We start from the raw sequence: 18,799 nt of genomic DNA, 5'->3' as shown, positions 1-18,799 counted from the left end.
GACCCTTGGTGAGTTACTCCAATGGGTCTTGGAGAGACCTTGCACTATGCCCCAGGGATAGAGGGAGGGGTTGTTGAATGTAGCAAATGGGATGTCAGTTTGACAGGCTGCTTTGCTCTGGATGGTATCGAGCTTCTTTAAGTGTTATTATTCCCATCATTAACCCTGTATCAATGCATTGGTGAAAGGTTTTGCCTCAGTTGTATAGCCTACACTGCAATTGGAAAGGTGGAGGAGTATGGAAGCACGTGTCATATGTGAACGTGGTCTATTCTTTTTCTAATCCAAGTGACTGCACAGGAACATTTTCCAGCAAAAGTTACTGGTGTTTCAAATGCTTCCATCACCAAGACCAGCAAACGTAAGATGATCAAGCAAGCTCTAGGCCTAGAAGCACATATGAGATGTTCTGAAATCAGAGGTTCACAAGCTCTTGAATCTTTTTTTAACTATATTTAGTATGGTAGCTTTTGCTTATTTCAACGGAGATTGTGTGGACTACATTTTAAGTTGCAGTAAAAGGTTTCCCTTTTAAATTTACCCATTTCTAGATTTATCAGGCTAAATCATTCAGCAATCATTCAGCTGAGGAAATAACAATGTTTTATCTCAGGTTGTGCTAAAATATTTCAATTTTTAAGAAGTAGAATAGACCTTTAAAGAAAAGTCTTATTTCGGAGACAGAATATCTGATCATTTTTGCTGTGGATTGGTCTCTTCTGTCAGTTCCTGTTTCAATTTGATTTCCTTAAATGATTTCTTGCAGTGGCGCATTATTTTCCCTTTGCTTCATGGTCAGGTGTTATTTAAATGTTTTAACATCTGCGTTAAAATCTTTCAACACACTTTATATTCGATGAATCAAATAATTTCTTATTGGTGATTCCCATCCAGAGATAACTTGGTCTTAGTCAATGAGGAGAACTCACCTATTCTTCTCTGAATAGGAAGACAGTACTTTGGATAAATGTCAAATCTGTAACTCATGCTTCTGAAACAGTGTCCCTTTAACGTCTGGTCCACTTTGCTAAATTAAGCCAACTGAATGTTAATGACATTTTTCCATTACAAAAGGTTTTGGTTCAGTTAAACACTCTGCTTTGTGAATCCGTGATTTCCTGCTCATCCAATCTTACTTGCAGATACCAAGTTACAGTTCTTATCCTCCTACCAAATGAGAGTTTTGAAGAGCACAAAACCAGAGGGAGTGTTCTGGATCCATTTGTCCAACTAGGAGTTCGAACACAGTGTGGATTCTCTTACTCGTGTTTTTATTTTCATTCATTACATTGAGGGTCTATTAATCACTGAATTATGTGTCATTTTTCACGTAACATTTTCACACCTGTTTCACTTCTGCTAAACCTATTCAGCAACTACAATATAACAAGGTCAGAACCTGCATGGGCCGGGACATTAGGTTCCTTTCTGGTTGAATTTTCAGGATATCCAGACCTTTTGGAAGGTAGGGTTGGAATCAAAATTTCTGTTCATCCCCATTGGCGGGTTATACATTTGCTATTAAGTGCTTAAAATGTTTTGGGCTGGTTGAGTTTCTCAATTGTAATTGGTGGGAACATGTTTTACATTCATTAGCATGTCATGAATGCTCACTAATACCCCAGGACGCTGAAATTATTTCCAAATATCCAATCTTGTTGGACAAACACATCAGTTCACAAATTTCAGTCTATATATGAGGTATGACAATGGTAAGGTAAGATGGTAAAGTTGCCATAGTCTTACCAGACCATAGGGCTACTCTCAAGAGAGTATATAGTTTATCCTCAGGGTCATCATGCCTCTGGTGGGGAGAGGTTGAGAAGGAGAGTCTGTCAAACTGATTGCAGTCATCGTGGTAAGGTAGACCTCATCCAATGAGTATGAGCCTCTTTACTAACTTGGCTCCATCAGAAAATAGCCATTTTCTGAGTCATGGAGTCATTCTGGTGAGTGCAAATGCTTACAGTGTTAGGATTGAAGCATTTCCATGCTGATCAGCTCATGAAAAGTCTAAGTCATGAGTAATCTGGTTGATTGTTAGTAAACACTTGTGGTGTTATGAGCTCAAACTCAACAATCAACCTTTTGTTGGCATGTACTAGGCCCTTGTAAGTCTTTGGGGAGAAGTGCTACATTCCAGTTGTATTGGAAAAAAACAGAGACCTGGTGATGTGTGAACTGCTGAGAGTTGCAGCTCCTTTTATGTTTCATGGTGAATGCTGGCAGATGTGGTAAGGGACAGTACTACTGTCGTGCCTGTACGGGTCAGTGCAATGAAATGACATTCATTGACTTCCAATGAGGCATCTGCTGAAAGGTTGACACCTGGTCTTGTGTGTAACAGTCCTCTACAATGGCAACCTTCAAACATTAACTCATAGGTGCAGGAAGCATTGAGTACACAGTGACACACATCTGTGACAGGGTGCAGCAGATCATTCATGCTCTGGTTCCCACCAGAGCTAGAGCTTTCTTGAGGCACTTGGGGGCACTGACCTCCCTTGTCTATCTAGGTTGTCTTCATCACTTGGAATGGCCTCTCGATGTCTTATGGACAGCTTGGAGGAGAGCATTGCTAATGTGTGGCGCTACCTAAATTGGCACTTCCAAAACCTCTATAGAACAAAGAGGTGCATGTCTCTTAATCATTTAGGTTTGCTGTTATGATTGACCTTCAACAGCAAAGCTTGGCCTAACATGGAACAGAAGTATTTTCTTATAAACATAGAGAATCTGGAGAAACTCAACAGTTTGGCAGTATCTGTGGAGAGAAAAACAGAGTTAATGTGTCAAGTCTCATATGACTCCTCTTCAGAACAGGAAGTACGGTGCTGCCCTTTCAGGAATGGGAACACAAATCTGTTGAAAACGACAGTTTCTGGATTACCTCTGGACATTCAAACTTTCTCCTTAACGTCGGTCCCAATGATAATTTTTTTTATTCATTCATGCAATGGGGGTGTTGCTGCCTAGGCCACCATTTATTAAGTTGAGAGTGAACCCCATTGCTGTGGGTCTGGAGTCACATTTTGGGCCAGACCGGCTTAGTTTCCTTCCATAAAGGGCAATAATGAACAGATTTCCTCACAATCGACAATGGTTTCATGGTCAACATTAGACTCTTAATTCTAGATTTTTATTCAATTCAAATTCCACTGCCTTCCATGGCAGGATTCAAACCTGGCTTCCCAGAACATTACCGGCGTATCTGGATTAACAATCCAGTGATAACACTACCAGACCAACACCTCCCCAAAAATGGACCACATTGGAATCAGTTCAGGATTAATGGACGTAAATGGAGATTGTGTCCTAATCCCTTTCAGATCCTTCCATCTGGCTGGATGTTTAGCCCATGCCTGATCTGCCATCAAACATTGGACCACTCTCTTGCATGATACTTCCCTGTCTCTAACACAGCCCAATTGTCCTGTTCCTGGGAATTAAATTACTTGCCCAACTATTTGTGCTTCTCATGTTGTGGAAGTAGCAGAGTGTTGATGTAGTAGATACATGTCAGCAGGGTATTGTCATTTCAAGTATGAGCTGTCAAACCATGAGACATTTAACAGGAAAACACTGCAATAGGTGAGGACGATCAATGTATCTGAGTGACTACAATTCAAACAAAGTAATTCATTGATGGAAACACTTAAAACATCTGGTCATGGCAGGTGCTACAGAAATGCAAAGTTTTCTTTCCTTTAGTAAGTGTCAATCACTCAGGAGAAATGCTTGTTTCTTGAAGACAGGGACACCACACAATGTATTATAATGCTGCTAATGTAGCTAATAAATCCTTCTGGATTAATTCCATCATAAGATTGTAAGGAGGCATGTTCACTGGTACAATGTTCAGCATCATTCACAACTCCTTAGATCTGAAAGCAGTCAATGTCCATCCACATCAAGACCTGGACAATATCCAGACTTGGACAGATAAGTGGAAAATAATGCTCATACCATACAAGTGCCAGGAAATGACCAGCTCCAACAAGGGAAAATTGAACCATCTCCTTTTGACATTCGATGACATTGCATTCGCTGAATCTCTCATTGGCAACATCCTGGGGAGTTACCATTGACCTGAAACTGGACCAGCCATGTAAATATGGTTACTATTATAAAAGCAGATCAGAGGTTAGGAATTCTGTGGTAAGTGACTCAGCCCCCCTGACCATCCCAAAACTTGTGCATTATTGACAAGGCACAGGTCAGGAAAGTGATGAAATATTCCCTGTTTTCCAGAATGAGTGCAGCTCCACCGACTCACAAAAATGTAACACCATCCAGGACAAAACAGGTGGAAACAGATGAGGTGGAAGGAAGGAATTGCAGGATGATGCATGTTGACAGCATAAAATCCAGCTGACAATAATGGGGTTAAGTGAAGTTGATGAAACAGAAGCTAATAGTCAAAGGAATGAGGAGATCACAGGGCATTATAGCACTAATATGAATGTGTCAAATGCAGGGAAAGGTAATGAATGGATTTAAAGTGCAACAATCAAGTGAATCACACTGCCTCATTCAAAGGTTACTGACTTAGTTAACCATTGATATATTATTTTTTGAAAAAAGGGAAGAGTCAGGTTTACTGGTACTACTGCTACACATGCTATGGGTGTGTACAGCTGGAAGTCAAGGGTGGGGTTGCACTTCCTGGTAGCTATTCTTTAAATCTGCAGAAGTTATCTGATGGTGTAAAAGTGCAATTACTGAAAAGTCAGTCAACTTTAAACACATCCATCCAACACTTGAAAACAGATGGCTATTGCACCATTGAAAGCATCTCCACACTGGGTGATATACAGGGGTCAATCTTATGGTATTTTGGCTAAGTGCCATTTTGGCAAGTGTCATCGTGTCAAGACACTATGAATTGCTAGTTCTGTGGACAATTCATGCCAATCCCAAATTGGCATTTGTAACCATGAGAGGACCCACAGAAGAGGATGAAATTATGTACAGCTTTGATATATGTGAATAATGCAGGGTTTTCCACAGTAAGATAAAAATTAGCAGATACTATTAAGGCTTCAATCTGGGTGTCTTATGTTGTACAACTCTAAATATTGTAGGATCCTGAATTGTCACTCACAGACTTCCACTCTGCTTGGCCAGTGACTATGTTAAATGTAGCAAACACAAATGCTTCAAACTAGAGGCAAGAGCAATGCAATTGTATTGAGTCAGGGCAGGCAGAGGCAGAATTTGAGAGTGAAGGTTCATCCAGGTCTCACCATGCACTTCCTGAGTATCAATGCGGTTTTGGCAAGGGAATTCAGTTCCCGGAAAATCCAGGCCCAGATCTAAAACTGTGGCAGTCAGATAAAGTTCACACAATGACAGACAACATTGTACATGTCTATTGCCACATAATTTTCGCAGTGTGGTACTTGTCCCATTAAAACGAAGCATTCTATTTGTGGAGATAAAGGAACTAATTTGAAATGGGAAATCAGAAGCTTGAAGATGTCCAGTGGGTCGCAAGATAAAGTCAGATAAAGAGGCCCATTTGATTTCCCCTTTTCAAAATATCACCCTCCTTGTTTTCATGTTATAGCATTCAGCTGTTTCTTAAGTGAATTCAGGTCACGCTGACTGGAATGTATTCACCATGTACTATCAATCATGCCATTGCAGTTACCCCGATGCACTGGGGTGTGACAGCATTTCCGATTCCCTCTCTATTACAAAAAATCTCTGTCTAATTCACTGTACGTAGTGGACTCAGGTGATCCATCCAACCTAACTAGTCATTTCAGCTCCAGGACATCTCTGCAGGTGTTCCTCAGGGGAGTGTCCTAGGCCCAACCCTCTTCAGTTGCTTCATCAATGGCCTTCCCTTCATCATAATGTAGGAAGTGGGAATGCTCACTGATAATTGCACAATGTTCAGCACCATTCGCGACTCCTCAGATATTGAAGTAGTCCGTGCCCAAATTTAGTAAGACCTGGAAAATGTTCAGGTTTGGTTGACAAGTGGCAAGGAACACTCACGCCAAATGAATGCCAGGCAATGACTATCTCTAACAAAGAGGGAAGCTAACCATCACTCTTTGATATTCAATGGCACTACCATCACTGAATCCCCAATATAAATATCCTGGGGGTTACCATTAACCTGAAACTGAACAGGATTAGTCATAGGAGAAAGTGAGGACTGCAGATCTGGAGATCAGAGCTGAAAAATGTGTTGCTGGAAAAGCGCAGCAGGTCAGGCAGCATCAAAGGAATAGGAGAATCAACGAGAATCCTGAAGAAGGGCTTATGTCCGAAATGTCGATTCTCCTGCTCCTTTGGTGCTGCCTGACCTGCTGCGCTTTTCCAGCAGGATTAGTCATATAAATATAGTGGCTTAAGGAGCAGTTCAGTGGCTTGGAATTGAGTAACTCACCTTCTGACTTCCCAAAACCTGTTCACCATCTACAAACCACAAGTCAGGAGTGCCTGGATAATTGCAGTTCCAACATCACTTCCACAGCTTGACACAATCCAGTACAAAGCAACCCGCTTGATTGGCACCACATGCACAAACATCCACTCCCTCCATAATGATGCTCAGTGCTAGGTTCGTGTATCAGGTACATGATGCACTGCAGAAATTCACTAAGGCTCCTTAGGCAATGCTTTCCAAACACATGACCACCACCATCCAGGAGGGAAAAAGCAGCAAATACATGGGAACACCACCACCTGCAAGTTCCCCTCCAAACCACTCACCATTCTGATTTGGAAATATATCGCTGTTCCTTTAGTGTCACTGGGTCAAAATCCTGGAATTCCCTTCAGAATGTAACTGTGGGTCAACCTACACCAAATGGACTGCAGCACAAGGAGGCAGAACACCACCATCTTTCCAAGAGCAGTTAGGGATTGGAAATGCTGACCCACCCACATCCCATAAATGAATGAAGAAAAACATTATAAATACAAGTTCCCTCTATTTCTGTTCCCAGGCCACGTGACAGTCACCTACATGGCTGGAGGCTGGGAAGAAGAGGGAGTGGCGAGAAGCCTTCATTCAACTTTTCCCCCCTCCAATACTGTACAGGGATTTGGCCTCACTTCAACTTAGAGTGGCACTGTGCAGCTCAGATCAGAAACACAACAAGGTCATTCAGGGGAGTTGAATCATCATCATCTCAAACTGTGGGGCTGCTCATTGCATTGCTGATTATAAATGATAGGGAAAGCAATGTCACTTTTACCATCGGCTATATATCTGCATCCTTTTATGTTAATAAACTTGACAACCATCCAAATGTATTTCGTCAGGAAAATGAGACACCATTTGTTGGCTGACAATAATACATCAGACAGTTTATGAAATTTGCACTGAATTATTAATTCAGAGGAGCTTCGGTGTCACCTGTAGGTGTTGGAATACTAGCTACAAATTCTTTTTGTGCGATACAAATAAGAAAGGTGATTTTTTATTATCCTCTCCACAAAATAACCTGCAAATCACAATCTCATGATGACTATTGCATTGAATTGGATTTGCACTGATACTTTGCCGGAGCAGTCAGATTTTACTTTGGAGTCAAGATAATTGCCAGCAAATTCCTTGGGCTTTCTCCCGATCTGGTAAAAGCCACAGGCTTAAAAGGTGGAGGAAAAGGCAAGAAACATTCCTAGCTAGAGTTTGGCAGGCCATTTTGACCATGGGAGCATCACAATGAAGTCAGTTTCTCTAACAGCTGCATTTTGTCAGCACACAACACTGGATAGAAATCGGGAAGAGAAACCCAACAACAACTTACACTTATATAGCAAGTTTGAAAGAACTGCTGAAGCTTAAATCAGAAATGAAAACAGAAGTTGCTAGAAAAGCTTAGCAGGTCTGGCAGCATCCATGGAGAGGAATCAGAGTGAGTGACACAGTGGTTAGCACTGCTGCCTCACAGCGCTACAGACCCAGGTTCAATTCCTGCCTCAGGCGACTGACTGTGTGGAAGTTGAACATGTCTGTGTAGGTTTCCTCCCACAGTCCAAAAATGTGCAGGTTAGGTGAATTGACCATGCTAAGTTGCCCATAGTGTTAGGGGAACGTGTCTGAGTGGGTTGCGCTTTGGCAGGTTGGTATGGACTTGTTGGGCCAAAGGGCCTGTTTCCACATTGTAAGTAATCTAATCTTAACGTTTTGGATCCAGTGACCCTTTCTCAAAACTGTTCTGAGGAAGGGTCACTGGACCTGAAACGTTAATTCTCTCCACAGATACTGCCAGAACCGCTGGGTTTTTCCAGCAATTTCTGTTTTTGCTACGCTTATATCGTACCTTCAATGTGATACTCATAGAGTCATAGAGAATGACAGCACAGAACGTGATAAAGAAATTTAAGAAACTTCACAGCAGAGTCATTATAAAACAGAATATGACACCCAGCTACTCAAACAGAAGGCAAATATTGCTCAACGGTCTGAGGAGTGCTTTAAAGACAGAAACTAATGTAGAGAGGTGGCAACATTTAAGGGGAGAATTTCTGGGCCACTGATGGTGGAGAGATTAGATTTGGGGATAGACAGAGGACAGAATTAGATGACAGCAGAATGATGTGAGACTGGAAGATGGCCACAGAGATAGCGAGGGGCAGATACTTTTAATGAATCTGTCCAAATACTTAAAGTCACACCTCTGGAACAGGTGGGACTTGAACCCAGAGCTCCTGGCTCAGAGGTAGGGACACTACCACCACACTCCAGAAGAAGGGTGAGGGCCGGGGTTAAGACTTATTTTAAGCCAGGAATGCTGAGGCCAAGTTCAGCTGTTTCAATCAGTGAAACAAACCAAAGATCTGCAGACCCTGAAGATCTGAAACAAGAACAGTAATTGCTGGAGAGACTCAGCAGGTCTGGCAACACCGGTGGGGAGAAAGTGGAGTTAATGCATCCAATCCGGGGACTGCTGAGTTTTTCCAGCATTTCTGTTTTATTTCTGATCAGTTTACCGGTGATTTCCTTATCCATGCTACTTAACTATGATCTGCCTGTATTGCTCGCTTTTCACTGTGCCTCGGCACACGTGACAATAAATTCAATATCCGACCTCAGCCAAACAGGATCGGTTTTTTAAAACAGTTCTGTTCTCTTTGACTCACTGGCGGGTGGGACATTTAACTAGCGCCTGACACTTAACAAAACAGAGACCTGCTGCAGCAGCCGGGTCACTGTACCCTCATGACTTTTATCAGTGTGTTCCTCTTCCAGCCTCTGATGCTGCTGCACAGGACACAGATGGTTGATGTCTCTTTTAAAACGACCGGGAGAAAACAGGAGAAAAGGTATTGGAAAGAGAGAGAGAGAGAGAAAGCAAGAAAAAGGGGAAACCAGTCACAACTTAAGAATAACACTCACCATCCGAAACCCCCAAATGAAACGCTTCGCTTTCTTCGGAACATTGTTGCAGGACGTCAGTTCAGTGCAGAGTGTGTTTGACAGACAGCCTGAGAGTGTATGAAGCTTTAATTCAGTCAAACGGTGCTGGTCGTCTGATGTGATGTACAACCAAGCTTCCAATTCTTCACCGCTTGAACCAATCAAGCAGGAAATCTATTTGCACCACTTCCTGTAACTTTCTGTATAAGTCGTTTCACTGTGTCAAAAATTAAAATCAGCTTTGCTTATATTTTGTTTTGGTTTCCCACACCCTGGGGAGGCGGGGCTCACCTGGCTTCAGCACTAGGTTTTAAAACAAGAGAAAAGCCCCATCAATTCCTCCATTCTCATTTAAATTCACACGCAAAAGAAAGAAACTCAAAAACAAAAACCCCACATTTTCCTTTGATCGGAGTAATCAGGGAAAGCTCTTTTGTGTTGTGGTGTTGGTCGATTTTAAAAGTTGAACGCACTGCATCGCTTTCTTCTAACACCGTGCAACGACTGTGACTAAACTTGGCCGTTCAAGAAAACAGAGGGAAAAAAGCAAGAAACTTTGGGATGTTTTATTAACATTTGCCGCAAAAACAGGCAACGATGACATGGGGCAAAGCTGTTTCCTTTTACCCCGCGGCGACAGGACAAGCTTGTGTTTTATTTCACCTTAAACCTTGGGACTATAGCTTACAATGTGGGCCTTATCAGGCCATGAGGGTATATACAGTAAGTACATATGCTCGGCTTTCAGCACCATTGGTCAATGTTGCCTTCCACCAGTGACGGTGGTGAAGTGTTACAGTTCACTGGGGTCCCAGTGGCTTTGGCAAGATGTCCTCACTACATAAGACCTTATGATGTAGAGGCAGAAATAGGCGATTCAGCCCATCGAGTTTGCTAGGTCATTCAATGAAATCATGGCTGTTCTGATAAATCTCAACTCCACTTTCCTGCCTTTTCCCATAAAACCTGATTCCCTTACTGTTTAATAATCTGTCTATCTCAGTCTTAAATGTACTTAATGATCCAGCACCCACAGCACACAGTGGTAAGGAATTCTACGAATTCACTGCCTTTTGAGAGAAGGAATTTCTCCTCGTCTCTGTCTTAAATGTGTAACCCCTTACCCTGAGATGATGCCCTCAGGTTCTAGACTCTCCCACAAGGGGAAACCATCTTTCCCCATCTACACTGTCAAGTCCTCTAAGAATCTTATATGTTTCAATAAGGTCCTCTGTCATTCTTCTATATTAGAGAGTTTTGAGAAGATTTGTAACTCAGGTTGAGATTCTGGTTTTGGTTTTCGGATGTTTTGTCACCAAAATGACGTCACCACAGGAAATGACATCACAAACCCAAGGCAACCTAAACACATAAATAGAAAGCGGGCCATGCCACCAGTGCTTTATCTGGAGGCTCACTGATGATGTTACCTAGTATGGTGACGAAACATCTGAAAACAAACCTTCCAGCTCAGCGAGCAAACCTACATCCAATTCTTCTATATTCCAACATGGCCCAATCCATTCAGCCTCTCCTCCTAAATCAAGCCTCCCTTACCTGGTATCAGTCTCTGATGCCATTATATCTTTCCTCAGATAAGGGGCCCCAACATTGTTCCCTGTATAGTACCTGTGGTCAGACTAGCATCTTGTAAAGTTTTAGCAAAATCTCCCCACTTTTATACTCCATTTTCTTTGAAATAGCCAACATTCCCTTTGCCATACCTATATCCAATGAACTTGGATGTTTGCTTTTCGTGAATCGTGTATGAGGACTCCCTAATCCCTCTACTCCGTACATTTCTGCAGTCTTTCTCTATTTGAATAACATTCAGCTCCTCTATTCTTCCTGCAAAAGTGCATAATTTCACATCTTCCCACATTATATTCCATTGGGCAAGCTTTTGCCTTCTCACTTAACCTGTCTGTGTCCCCTTGCAGATGCAATGTCTGCAGTGTCCTGTAACATCCATGTTGCAATTGAGAGCTCTAGATAGTGATGGTAAAGGCACTAATGTTCTTCTAATCACACGGCTCACCATGAATCTCTCCCATCCTCCATTGCAGTATGTTGGAAAGGTTTGCAGTTTCATATACAACCTGTTTGGTCGTGTAATGAACACAACTTCCATTGCCATCAAGTCCCAGGTGAATCTGCAGTGTCTGGCCCAAAGGCTCAGGGGCTACCCACTGCATCACAAGACTCACACTCAGTATCAAAGGTGCCCTGAAGTACAGCATGTCTCCCAAACCCACAACATCCATCACCAAGAAGGACATGGGCAACAGATGCATGGGCTCAGCCCCCAACTTCTAGTTCGCCTTCAAATACTCATTGTCCTGACTTGGAATGATATTGCCATTCATTCACTGTTGCTGTGTCAAAATCCGAGAACTCCCTTCCCAACAGCATAGTGGCTATCCATAAACACAGCAGTTCAAGAAGGCAGCTCACCACAACCCTCCTGAGGGCAATTAGGGTTGGGCAACAAATGGTGGTCTAGCCAGTGACACCCACATTCTGAGAATGAATAAAATAACATTTATAAGAGATGGAGCTTTATCTAATCTTGTAAACAGGGCAGCCAATTTCTCTTTAACTCCAAACAAAATTAATGTATTTATCTCCTCCTCCATTCCAACAGGTATAACGCTCTAAATAGGTTGTGACTCTAATCTCTAGCATGTAGACTGATGGGCAGTCAAATTGAAGGATTTATACTGATTGAGGGGGTTTGATAGGATTGTTCTGGACAGCATCCTTCCCCTTATGGGGAAGTCCAAAGCTAAGGGTCATACGCTTGATTGTAACTAGAAAATCCAATTCTGGATTCAGAAGAAACTTGTTTTCCCAGAGTGTTACTGACCACCATACGAAATGGTTTAAAAGAATAGCATAGATGCATAGTTTGGGTGAAGACTGGGATAACACTACCATTATAGGGCAAGCGAAACAAAGAACAGCCAGGGAATTCCTAGAAGCATGGCACTCATCCACAAACTCCATCAACAAACACATCGACCTGGACCCAATATACTGGCCACTACAGTGGACAGCTGAAACTGACAACCGGAAGCGGCAGGGACAGGCCACTATAAATGCCGGAGGAAACACCACAGAAGCGCTTCACAGGAGGCTCCCAAGCACTGAGGATGTCACCTAGACAGGGGACGAAACGTTTGCAACAAAAAATTCCAGCTCGGCGAACAGAACCACAACAGCATAGATGCATTCCAGGGAGAGCCAGATAAATACATAAAGGAGAAAATAATCAAAGGATATTTTGAGACGACAAAATTTCGGAAGATGGGGAAGGTCTAATTTGGACCAGTTGGGCTAGATAGTCTATTTCTGTGCTGAACATGTTAAATAATCTGTCATACATCATGCTTTGACCACAGGACAGACAGAGGATGTTAATACTCTACTCTTAATCTCTATTGAAATCATTTTAATCTAAAGTTTAATGTCATGCAACTGAGGCAAGGCTGGTGCAGTCATGTGCTACATGAGCCCTTCAGCGTACTGTGCCATTGTGCAGTTAAGTGTGGATTGCTCTCATGTATCAAAACTTTAAAGGCTTTAAGATTTTACAATCTAGACATTTTTCTTTTGGCACTTTTTAAATTCCTTCATTTTTTGTAAATTCTGGTTTTGTATTTTGTATTTTAAGATGGCACCAGAAATGGCAACTTTGTACATTTTTCACTATACTCCTGTATTTCTGTACGTCAGTAGAGTCCTAGAGTCATAGAGAGGTACAACATGGAAACAGATCCTTTGGTCTAACCCATCCATGCCAACCAGATATCCCAACCCAATCGAGTCCCACCTGCCAGTACCTGGCCCATATCCCTCCAAACCCTTCCTATTCATATACCCATCCAAATGCTCTTAAATGTTGCAATTGTACCACCTCCACCACTTACTCTGGCAGCTCATTCCATACACGCACCACCCTTTGCGTAAAAAAGTTGCCCCTTAGGTCTCTTTTATATCCTTCCCCTCTTACCCTAAACCTATGCCCTCTAGTTACATGTGACAATAACATTTAACCCTAAACCTATGCCCTCTAGTTACATGTGACAATAACATTTAATCCCAAAGTAAGCTGGAAAGATAATAACTGATTTGCTTCATGAACTACCAACTTACCTGTTCATTTCTGTGTCCCCTATTTTGAAGCTATTTACATTCACTGTTGGGCTATAACTTCCTAGACAAGTTGGCAGAATGACCAATAATACTGTCTCTTCAAATAAAAGCAAAATACTATGGATGCTGGAAATGTGAACCAGACAATGAGAATCCTGGAGAATTGCAGCTGGTCTGGCAGCATCTGTGGAGAGAGAAACTGAGTCAGCGTTTCAAGTTCAGTATGACGTCTTCAGAACAGAACAAGTCTGAGCAAGTCATACCAGATTCTAAACATTAACTTTGGTGCATAATCCTAGCTGTGCCTATTTTTGTCCTCGGTGAATATCCAGACATCTACTTTCCACTGTGAACGTTGCATGGGAACACTGACTGTTTTTCCTTTCCTCCAGTCAACCCCAGCTGTCATTACCTAACTTAACATAGAGTCATAGAGTCACACAGTATGGAACCAGACCCTTCGGTCATCCAGTCCTTACTGACCATAATTCCAAACTAAAATATTTGGTTATTTTCTACAGAATTCCCACGTTCTGACCTGCTTTTGTAGCTACAGTATTTACATAGTAGGCCTACTTAAGCTTCTGGTCAGTACTAACCCCCAGGGTAATTAGTGATTGTAATACAATTGACTGTTAAGAGATGGTTAGACTTTCTCTGGTTGGAGATGGTTAATGCTTGGTACATCTGTGGCACAAATGTTGCTTGCAAGGTAAGGAAGTATTCCTATTGGACATAGGGCTTCCTTTTCAAAATCCTGTAGAGTGGGGAAGATTGGAGAAACTGCAGAAGGGTTCCAAATGGAAATTGTACAATGGAAGAAAATACAGAATTGATTTTTCTGGTTTTAAACCTCAGTCAAGAAGCTCATATTATTGGGATTTTACCTATAACCCATAATTACACTCTAAGTAACTAAGCTTTTCAGCTTCATTCACATCTGAAATCTTTACATATATTTCCATGCCATATGACTTTATGGCTATGATTTATTCTTGAGGCTTGTCACTATACAGTTTAATGATAAGTGTGATGCACAACTACGAAATCCACCATGAGTGACCCTTAAATTAGACTGAAGTTTTTAATGAGGTGACTGTCTAGTGGCATTATCGCTGGACTGTTAATCCAGACCCCAGATCTGGGGACCTGGGTTTGAATCCTGCCATGTTAGATGGTGAAATTTGAATTCAATAAAAATCTCGAATTAAGAACAAAAATAGAACTTGATGAAAAAGCTCAGCAGGTCTGGCAGCATCTGTGGAGAGAAATCAGAGTTAACGCTTCAGGTTGAGTGACCCTTTCTCAGAGCTCCGACCTCAGTTCTCTCGACCTGAAATGTTAACTCTGGTTTCTCTTTACAGATGCTGCCAGACCTGCTGAGCTTTTACACCAACTTCTGTTTATGTTTCTGATTTACAGCATCCACAGTTCTTCTGGTTTTCACCTGAAATTAAGAATCTCATGATGACCATGAGTTGATTGTCAGAAAACCCATCTGGTTCATTACTGCCCTTTTGGAATCTGCCATCCTGACCTGGTCCGTCCTGCATGTGACTCCAAAAATGCGGTTGACTTTTAACTGTGACAATTAAAGGTGGGCAATAAATGCTGGCCTAACTAGTGACACCGACATAAAGGAAAAAAATAAGTAAAGGACAGGATAGGGGACATTAATCTGCCTTAACCACTGTTTGATCCACCTTCCAAACACAAGCCTCATTACTTGGATAGTAAGTAAACAGTAAATATATAGTGCTTCGTGTTTCCTTGTTTCACTCTCCCCCATTGTCAGCTACATTATGTACAGACTGTACCATGCAGCCTGCTTACAAACCATACAGAGCACAATTGGAAAATATTTCTAATGTCCAAATGAGATCAAGAGTCCAGAATCTGTGATAACTAGATTTTAACTACACCCATCCAGTAACTCTAACAGTGGATTGTTTCCAATTCTTTTCTAATTCTTTTCTATGTTTTCTATACTGTAGTGGAAGTTGCACTGAAAATGTCATAGCTTTTATTGGAAGTGCCGGAATCTACACAGATCTACACAACTCTCCAAGGATCTGGAGTTTCTAAAAATACAGCTTCATCTCTGAGACACTGCAAACGCTGGAGAAAAAAATACTTTTATAGTAATTGGAAAAGGCATTTCTCTCCCTCTCTCCATTTACTTATTAACTTTTTTTGTTTTAACAGGAAACTTCTCCCAGTCTGACAGTATGAGAGAGACTTATAAAATGAATTTGGAGGTTCTCTTTGCAAAGATGTGGATTTGAGTAAATCCTGCCATTGCAACATCCCATACTTTGTGCTTTCTCTTGAAGTGAGGAAAGATGGGAATTTCAGCCCCATTCTTTCAGTTACTTGTTAAAAATACAATTGCAATTCTCAAGCCCCAATAAAACAAAATACACTTTAACACAGAACAAATTTCTAAGTTTAAAGTTGTTGTGTATGATAAAAAAAAGAATCAAGGTTCAGTTGCATTAAAGTCTATCTGATGATGTCAACACTATATTTAATATTAATTGTACCTATTATTACCACATAATAAAATATTGTTATGAGAGACATGTCCCTCTTCTTGTTAAGACTCTCTAATGGTTTATTCTCTACCACCCATCAATACACATGTTATTAGAAGCAATATAGAAAGGATTGATAGCAGTGACGTAGCCCAACTACAAGTTGACAGTATATGGTACAAATTTGGAAAATATTATCTGTAAACATAGATCTTATCAAGCAGAATGGCCTCTTTCTGTGCAGTAACCAAACTTTAGAACATAGAACATAGAAAAATACAGCGCAGTACAGACCCTTTGGCCCTCGATGTTGCGCCGATACAAGCCCACCTAACCTACACTAGCCCACTATCCTCCATATGCCTATCCAATGCCCGTTTAAATGCCCATAAAGAGGGAGAGTCCACCACTGCTACTGGCAGGGCATTCCATGAACTCACGACTCGCTGAGTAAAGAATCTACCCCTAACATCTGTCCTATACCTACCACCCCTTAATTTAAAGCTATGCCCCCTCGTAATAGCTGACTCCATACGTGGAAAAAGGTTCTCATGGTCCAATACTACATTTTTATGTAATTTAATTCCAAGTTTTAAAAATTAGCCGATAATACTATTTTAACTCCTAAATTTCAATTTTGATGTGTCCTTTGCATTTGTTTAATCAAAAATGATGGTTAATTATTAGGAGTGGTAAGTAGTTTTGCTTTTCTAATGCTGGTATTGTCTCACAACATCCTTCTACCATCTCATTATATTGCTCAGTGCAGCTAATGCATATCAGCAAGAAAACAATGAAGCTAATTAAAATGAGAACCATACTCTTTTATAGAAACTGCCATCTGTTTGGCACAGTGCACTGGGAGCAACTCAAGGTTTTGCTGACATCCATGAACCACTTGAACTTTTCTCTCACAGTCTAATACTTCACCAAATCAGCATCCTTGAATTACTGTCTGTAGTTTTCTGGATCAATGCACTAGACGATCTGTACTGAAGCAAAACAAAGCATATCCTGTGAGATGTTAGAACATCGTTGCTTTGAATACGCTCTCTGAATACGGTGGAAGCCATCAAATCATTTGGACTTTGAATATGGGTTATTTGTGGGAAAATGTTGTCTTGGGGTCAGTTCTAAACGAGCAATTGAACTTAATACCACTTTCCAACTCTTGGTTAGAATCCTGTACATTATGGCCCTTCAAGAGCGCACCTTACAAAGCAAGTCCTTGTTGAACACACTGACCATTTCAGTCTCTACTGCTTACTCAAGGAGTTCATATCCTCACTCTCGTCTGGGTGAAAAGGTTTGCCCCTCAAGTCCTTTCTCATCCTTCAACTAATAACTTCAATTCTATCTAATCTCTAGCCCAGTTGGGTGAAGTGCTGGTTTGCGATGCAGAAAGACATCAATTGCTGTAGTGGCTAAGGTCACCAGGAAAGCCCTGCTTTGTTAACCTTACCCCTTGCCTGAGGAACTGCGACACTCAGGCTAAAGTCACTGCCAGTCATCTCTCTCTCTCTCTCTATTGAGAAAGGAGCATACGGTCATAGAGTCATAGAAATGTCCAGCATGGAAACAAATCCTTCAGTTCAACCAGGTACCTTAAATTTGTCAGAACTTTGCCCATATCTAGTCCCATTTGCCAGTACTTTGCCCATATCCCTCTAAACCCTTCCTATTCATATACCCATCCAAATGTCTTTTAAATGTTGTAATTGTACCAACCTCCACCACTTCCTCTGGCAGCTCATTCCATACACGCACCATCCTCTGCGTGAATAAATTGCCCCTTAGGTTCTTTTAAAATCTTTCCCCTCTTGCCCTAAACCCACGCCCTCTAGTTCTGGACTCGGCCCCCCCCAAACTATTTACCCTTTCTATGCCCCTCATGATTTTATAAAGCTTTATAAGGTCACCCCTCAGCCTCCAACACTTGAAGGAAAACAATCCTTTGGGATTAGCAAGTTTTGAGAAGATTTGTAGCTCAGGTTGAGGTTCTCGATGTCGGTTTGCCCGCTGAGCTGGAAGGTTTATTTCCAGACGTTTTGTCATCCTGCTAGGTAACATCTTCAGTGGGCCTCCTGGCGAAGCACTGCTGAAGATTTCTGCTTTCTATTTATATGATGCCAAGGGGTCTGAGTAGTCTGGTATTGTGGTAGTCCACATACCCACCAACACACTAAAACAAGAGCTAATGAACTTGAAAGACCCTATCCAGACAACAAGCAAAAACTAATGTCATTTAGAAAATACCATGCAAGAACTGTAACAAACACTACATTGGGCAAACAGGCAGAAAACTAGCCAACAGGATACATGAACATCGATTAGCCACAAAATGACATGACCCTCTCTTACATACAGATGAGGAGGGACACCACATCGACTGGGCCAACACATCCATGCTAGGACAAGCCAAACAGAGACATGCATGAGAATTCCTAGAAGCATGGCATTCCAACCGGAACTCTATCAACAAACACATTGACTTGGACCCCATTTACCACCCCTGAGAAAAAGAACAGGAAATGACATCACCACAGGAAATGACATCACCAACCCAATGAAACCCAAGCATATAAATAGAAAGCAGAAGTCATCAGCAGTGCTTCACCCAGAGGCCCACTGAAGATGTTACCTAGTAGGATGATGAAATGTCTGGAAATGAACCTTCCAGTCAGTGAAGAAACCTACATTCAGTCCTTTGGGATTATGATGCCTT

General features: G+C 41.6%; 1 protein-coding gene across 4 annotated transcripts in view; it reads right to left on the bottom strand.

Annotated features, from left to right (window-relative positions):
* Nucleotides 1-18,799, bottom strand: part of rap1gap2a (RAP1 GTPase activating protein 2a) — a 516,227-nt gene that overhangs the window by 290,717 nt on the left and 206,711 nt on the right. Inside the window, exon 1 of one of the 4 annotated variants that reach the window (XM_043718319.1) lies at nt 13,541-13,563. The exons of 2 other annotated variants lie outside the window; for them this stretch is intronic. In XM_043718319.1, coding sequence (XP_043574254.1) covers nt 13,541-13,548 — 8 coding nt within the window. In that variant the 5' untranslated portion in view covers nt 13,549-13,563. Of the gene's footprint in view, nt 1-9,364; nt 9,576-13,540; nt 13,564-18,799 lie in introns of those variants that run through there. One more of the 4 variants, XM_043718318.1, reaches the window with a different exon arrangement.

This window comes from Chiloscyllium plagiosum, chromosome 28 (assembly GCF_004010195.1).
Source record: "Chiloscyllium plagiosum isolate BGI_BamShark_2017 chromosome 28, ASM401019v2, whole genome shotgun sequence".
Taxonomy (NCBI): domain Eukaryota; kingdom Metazoa; phylum Chordata; class Chondrichthyes; order Orectolobiformes; family Hemiscylliidae; genus Chiloscyllium; species Chiloscyllium plagiosum.
This window is presented reverse-complemented; position numbering and strand designations above follow the sequence as displayed.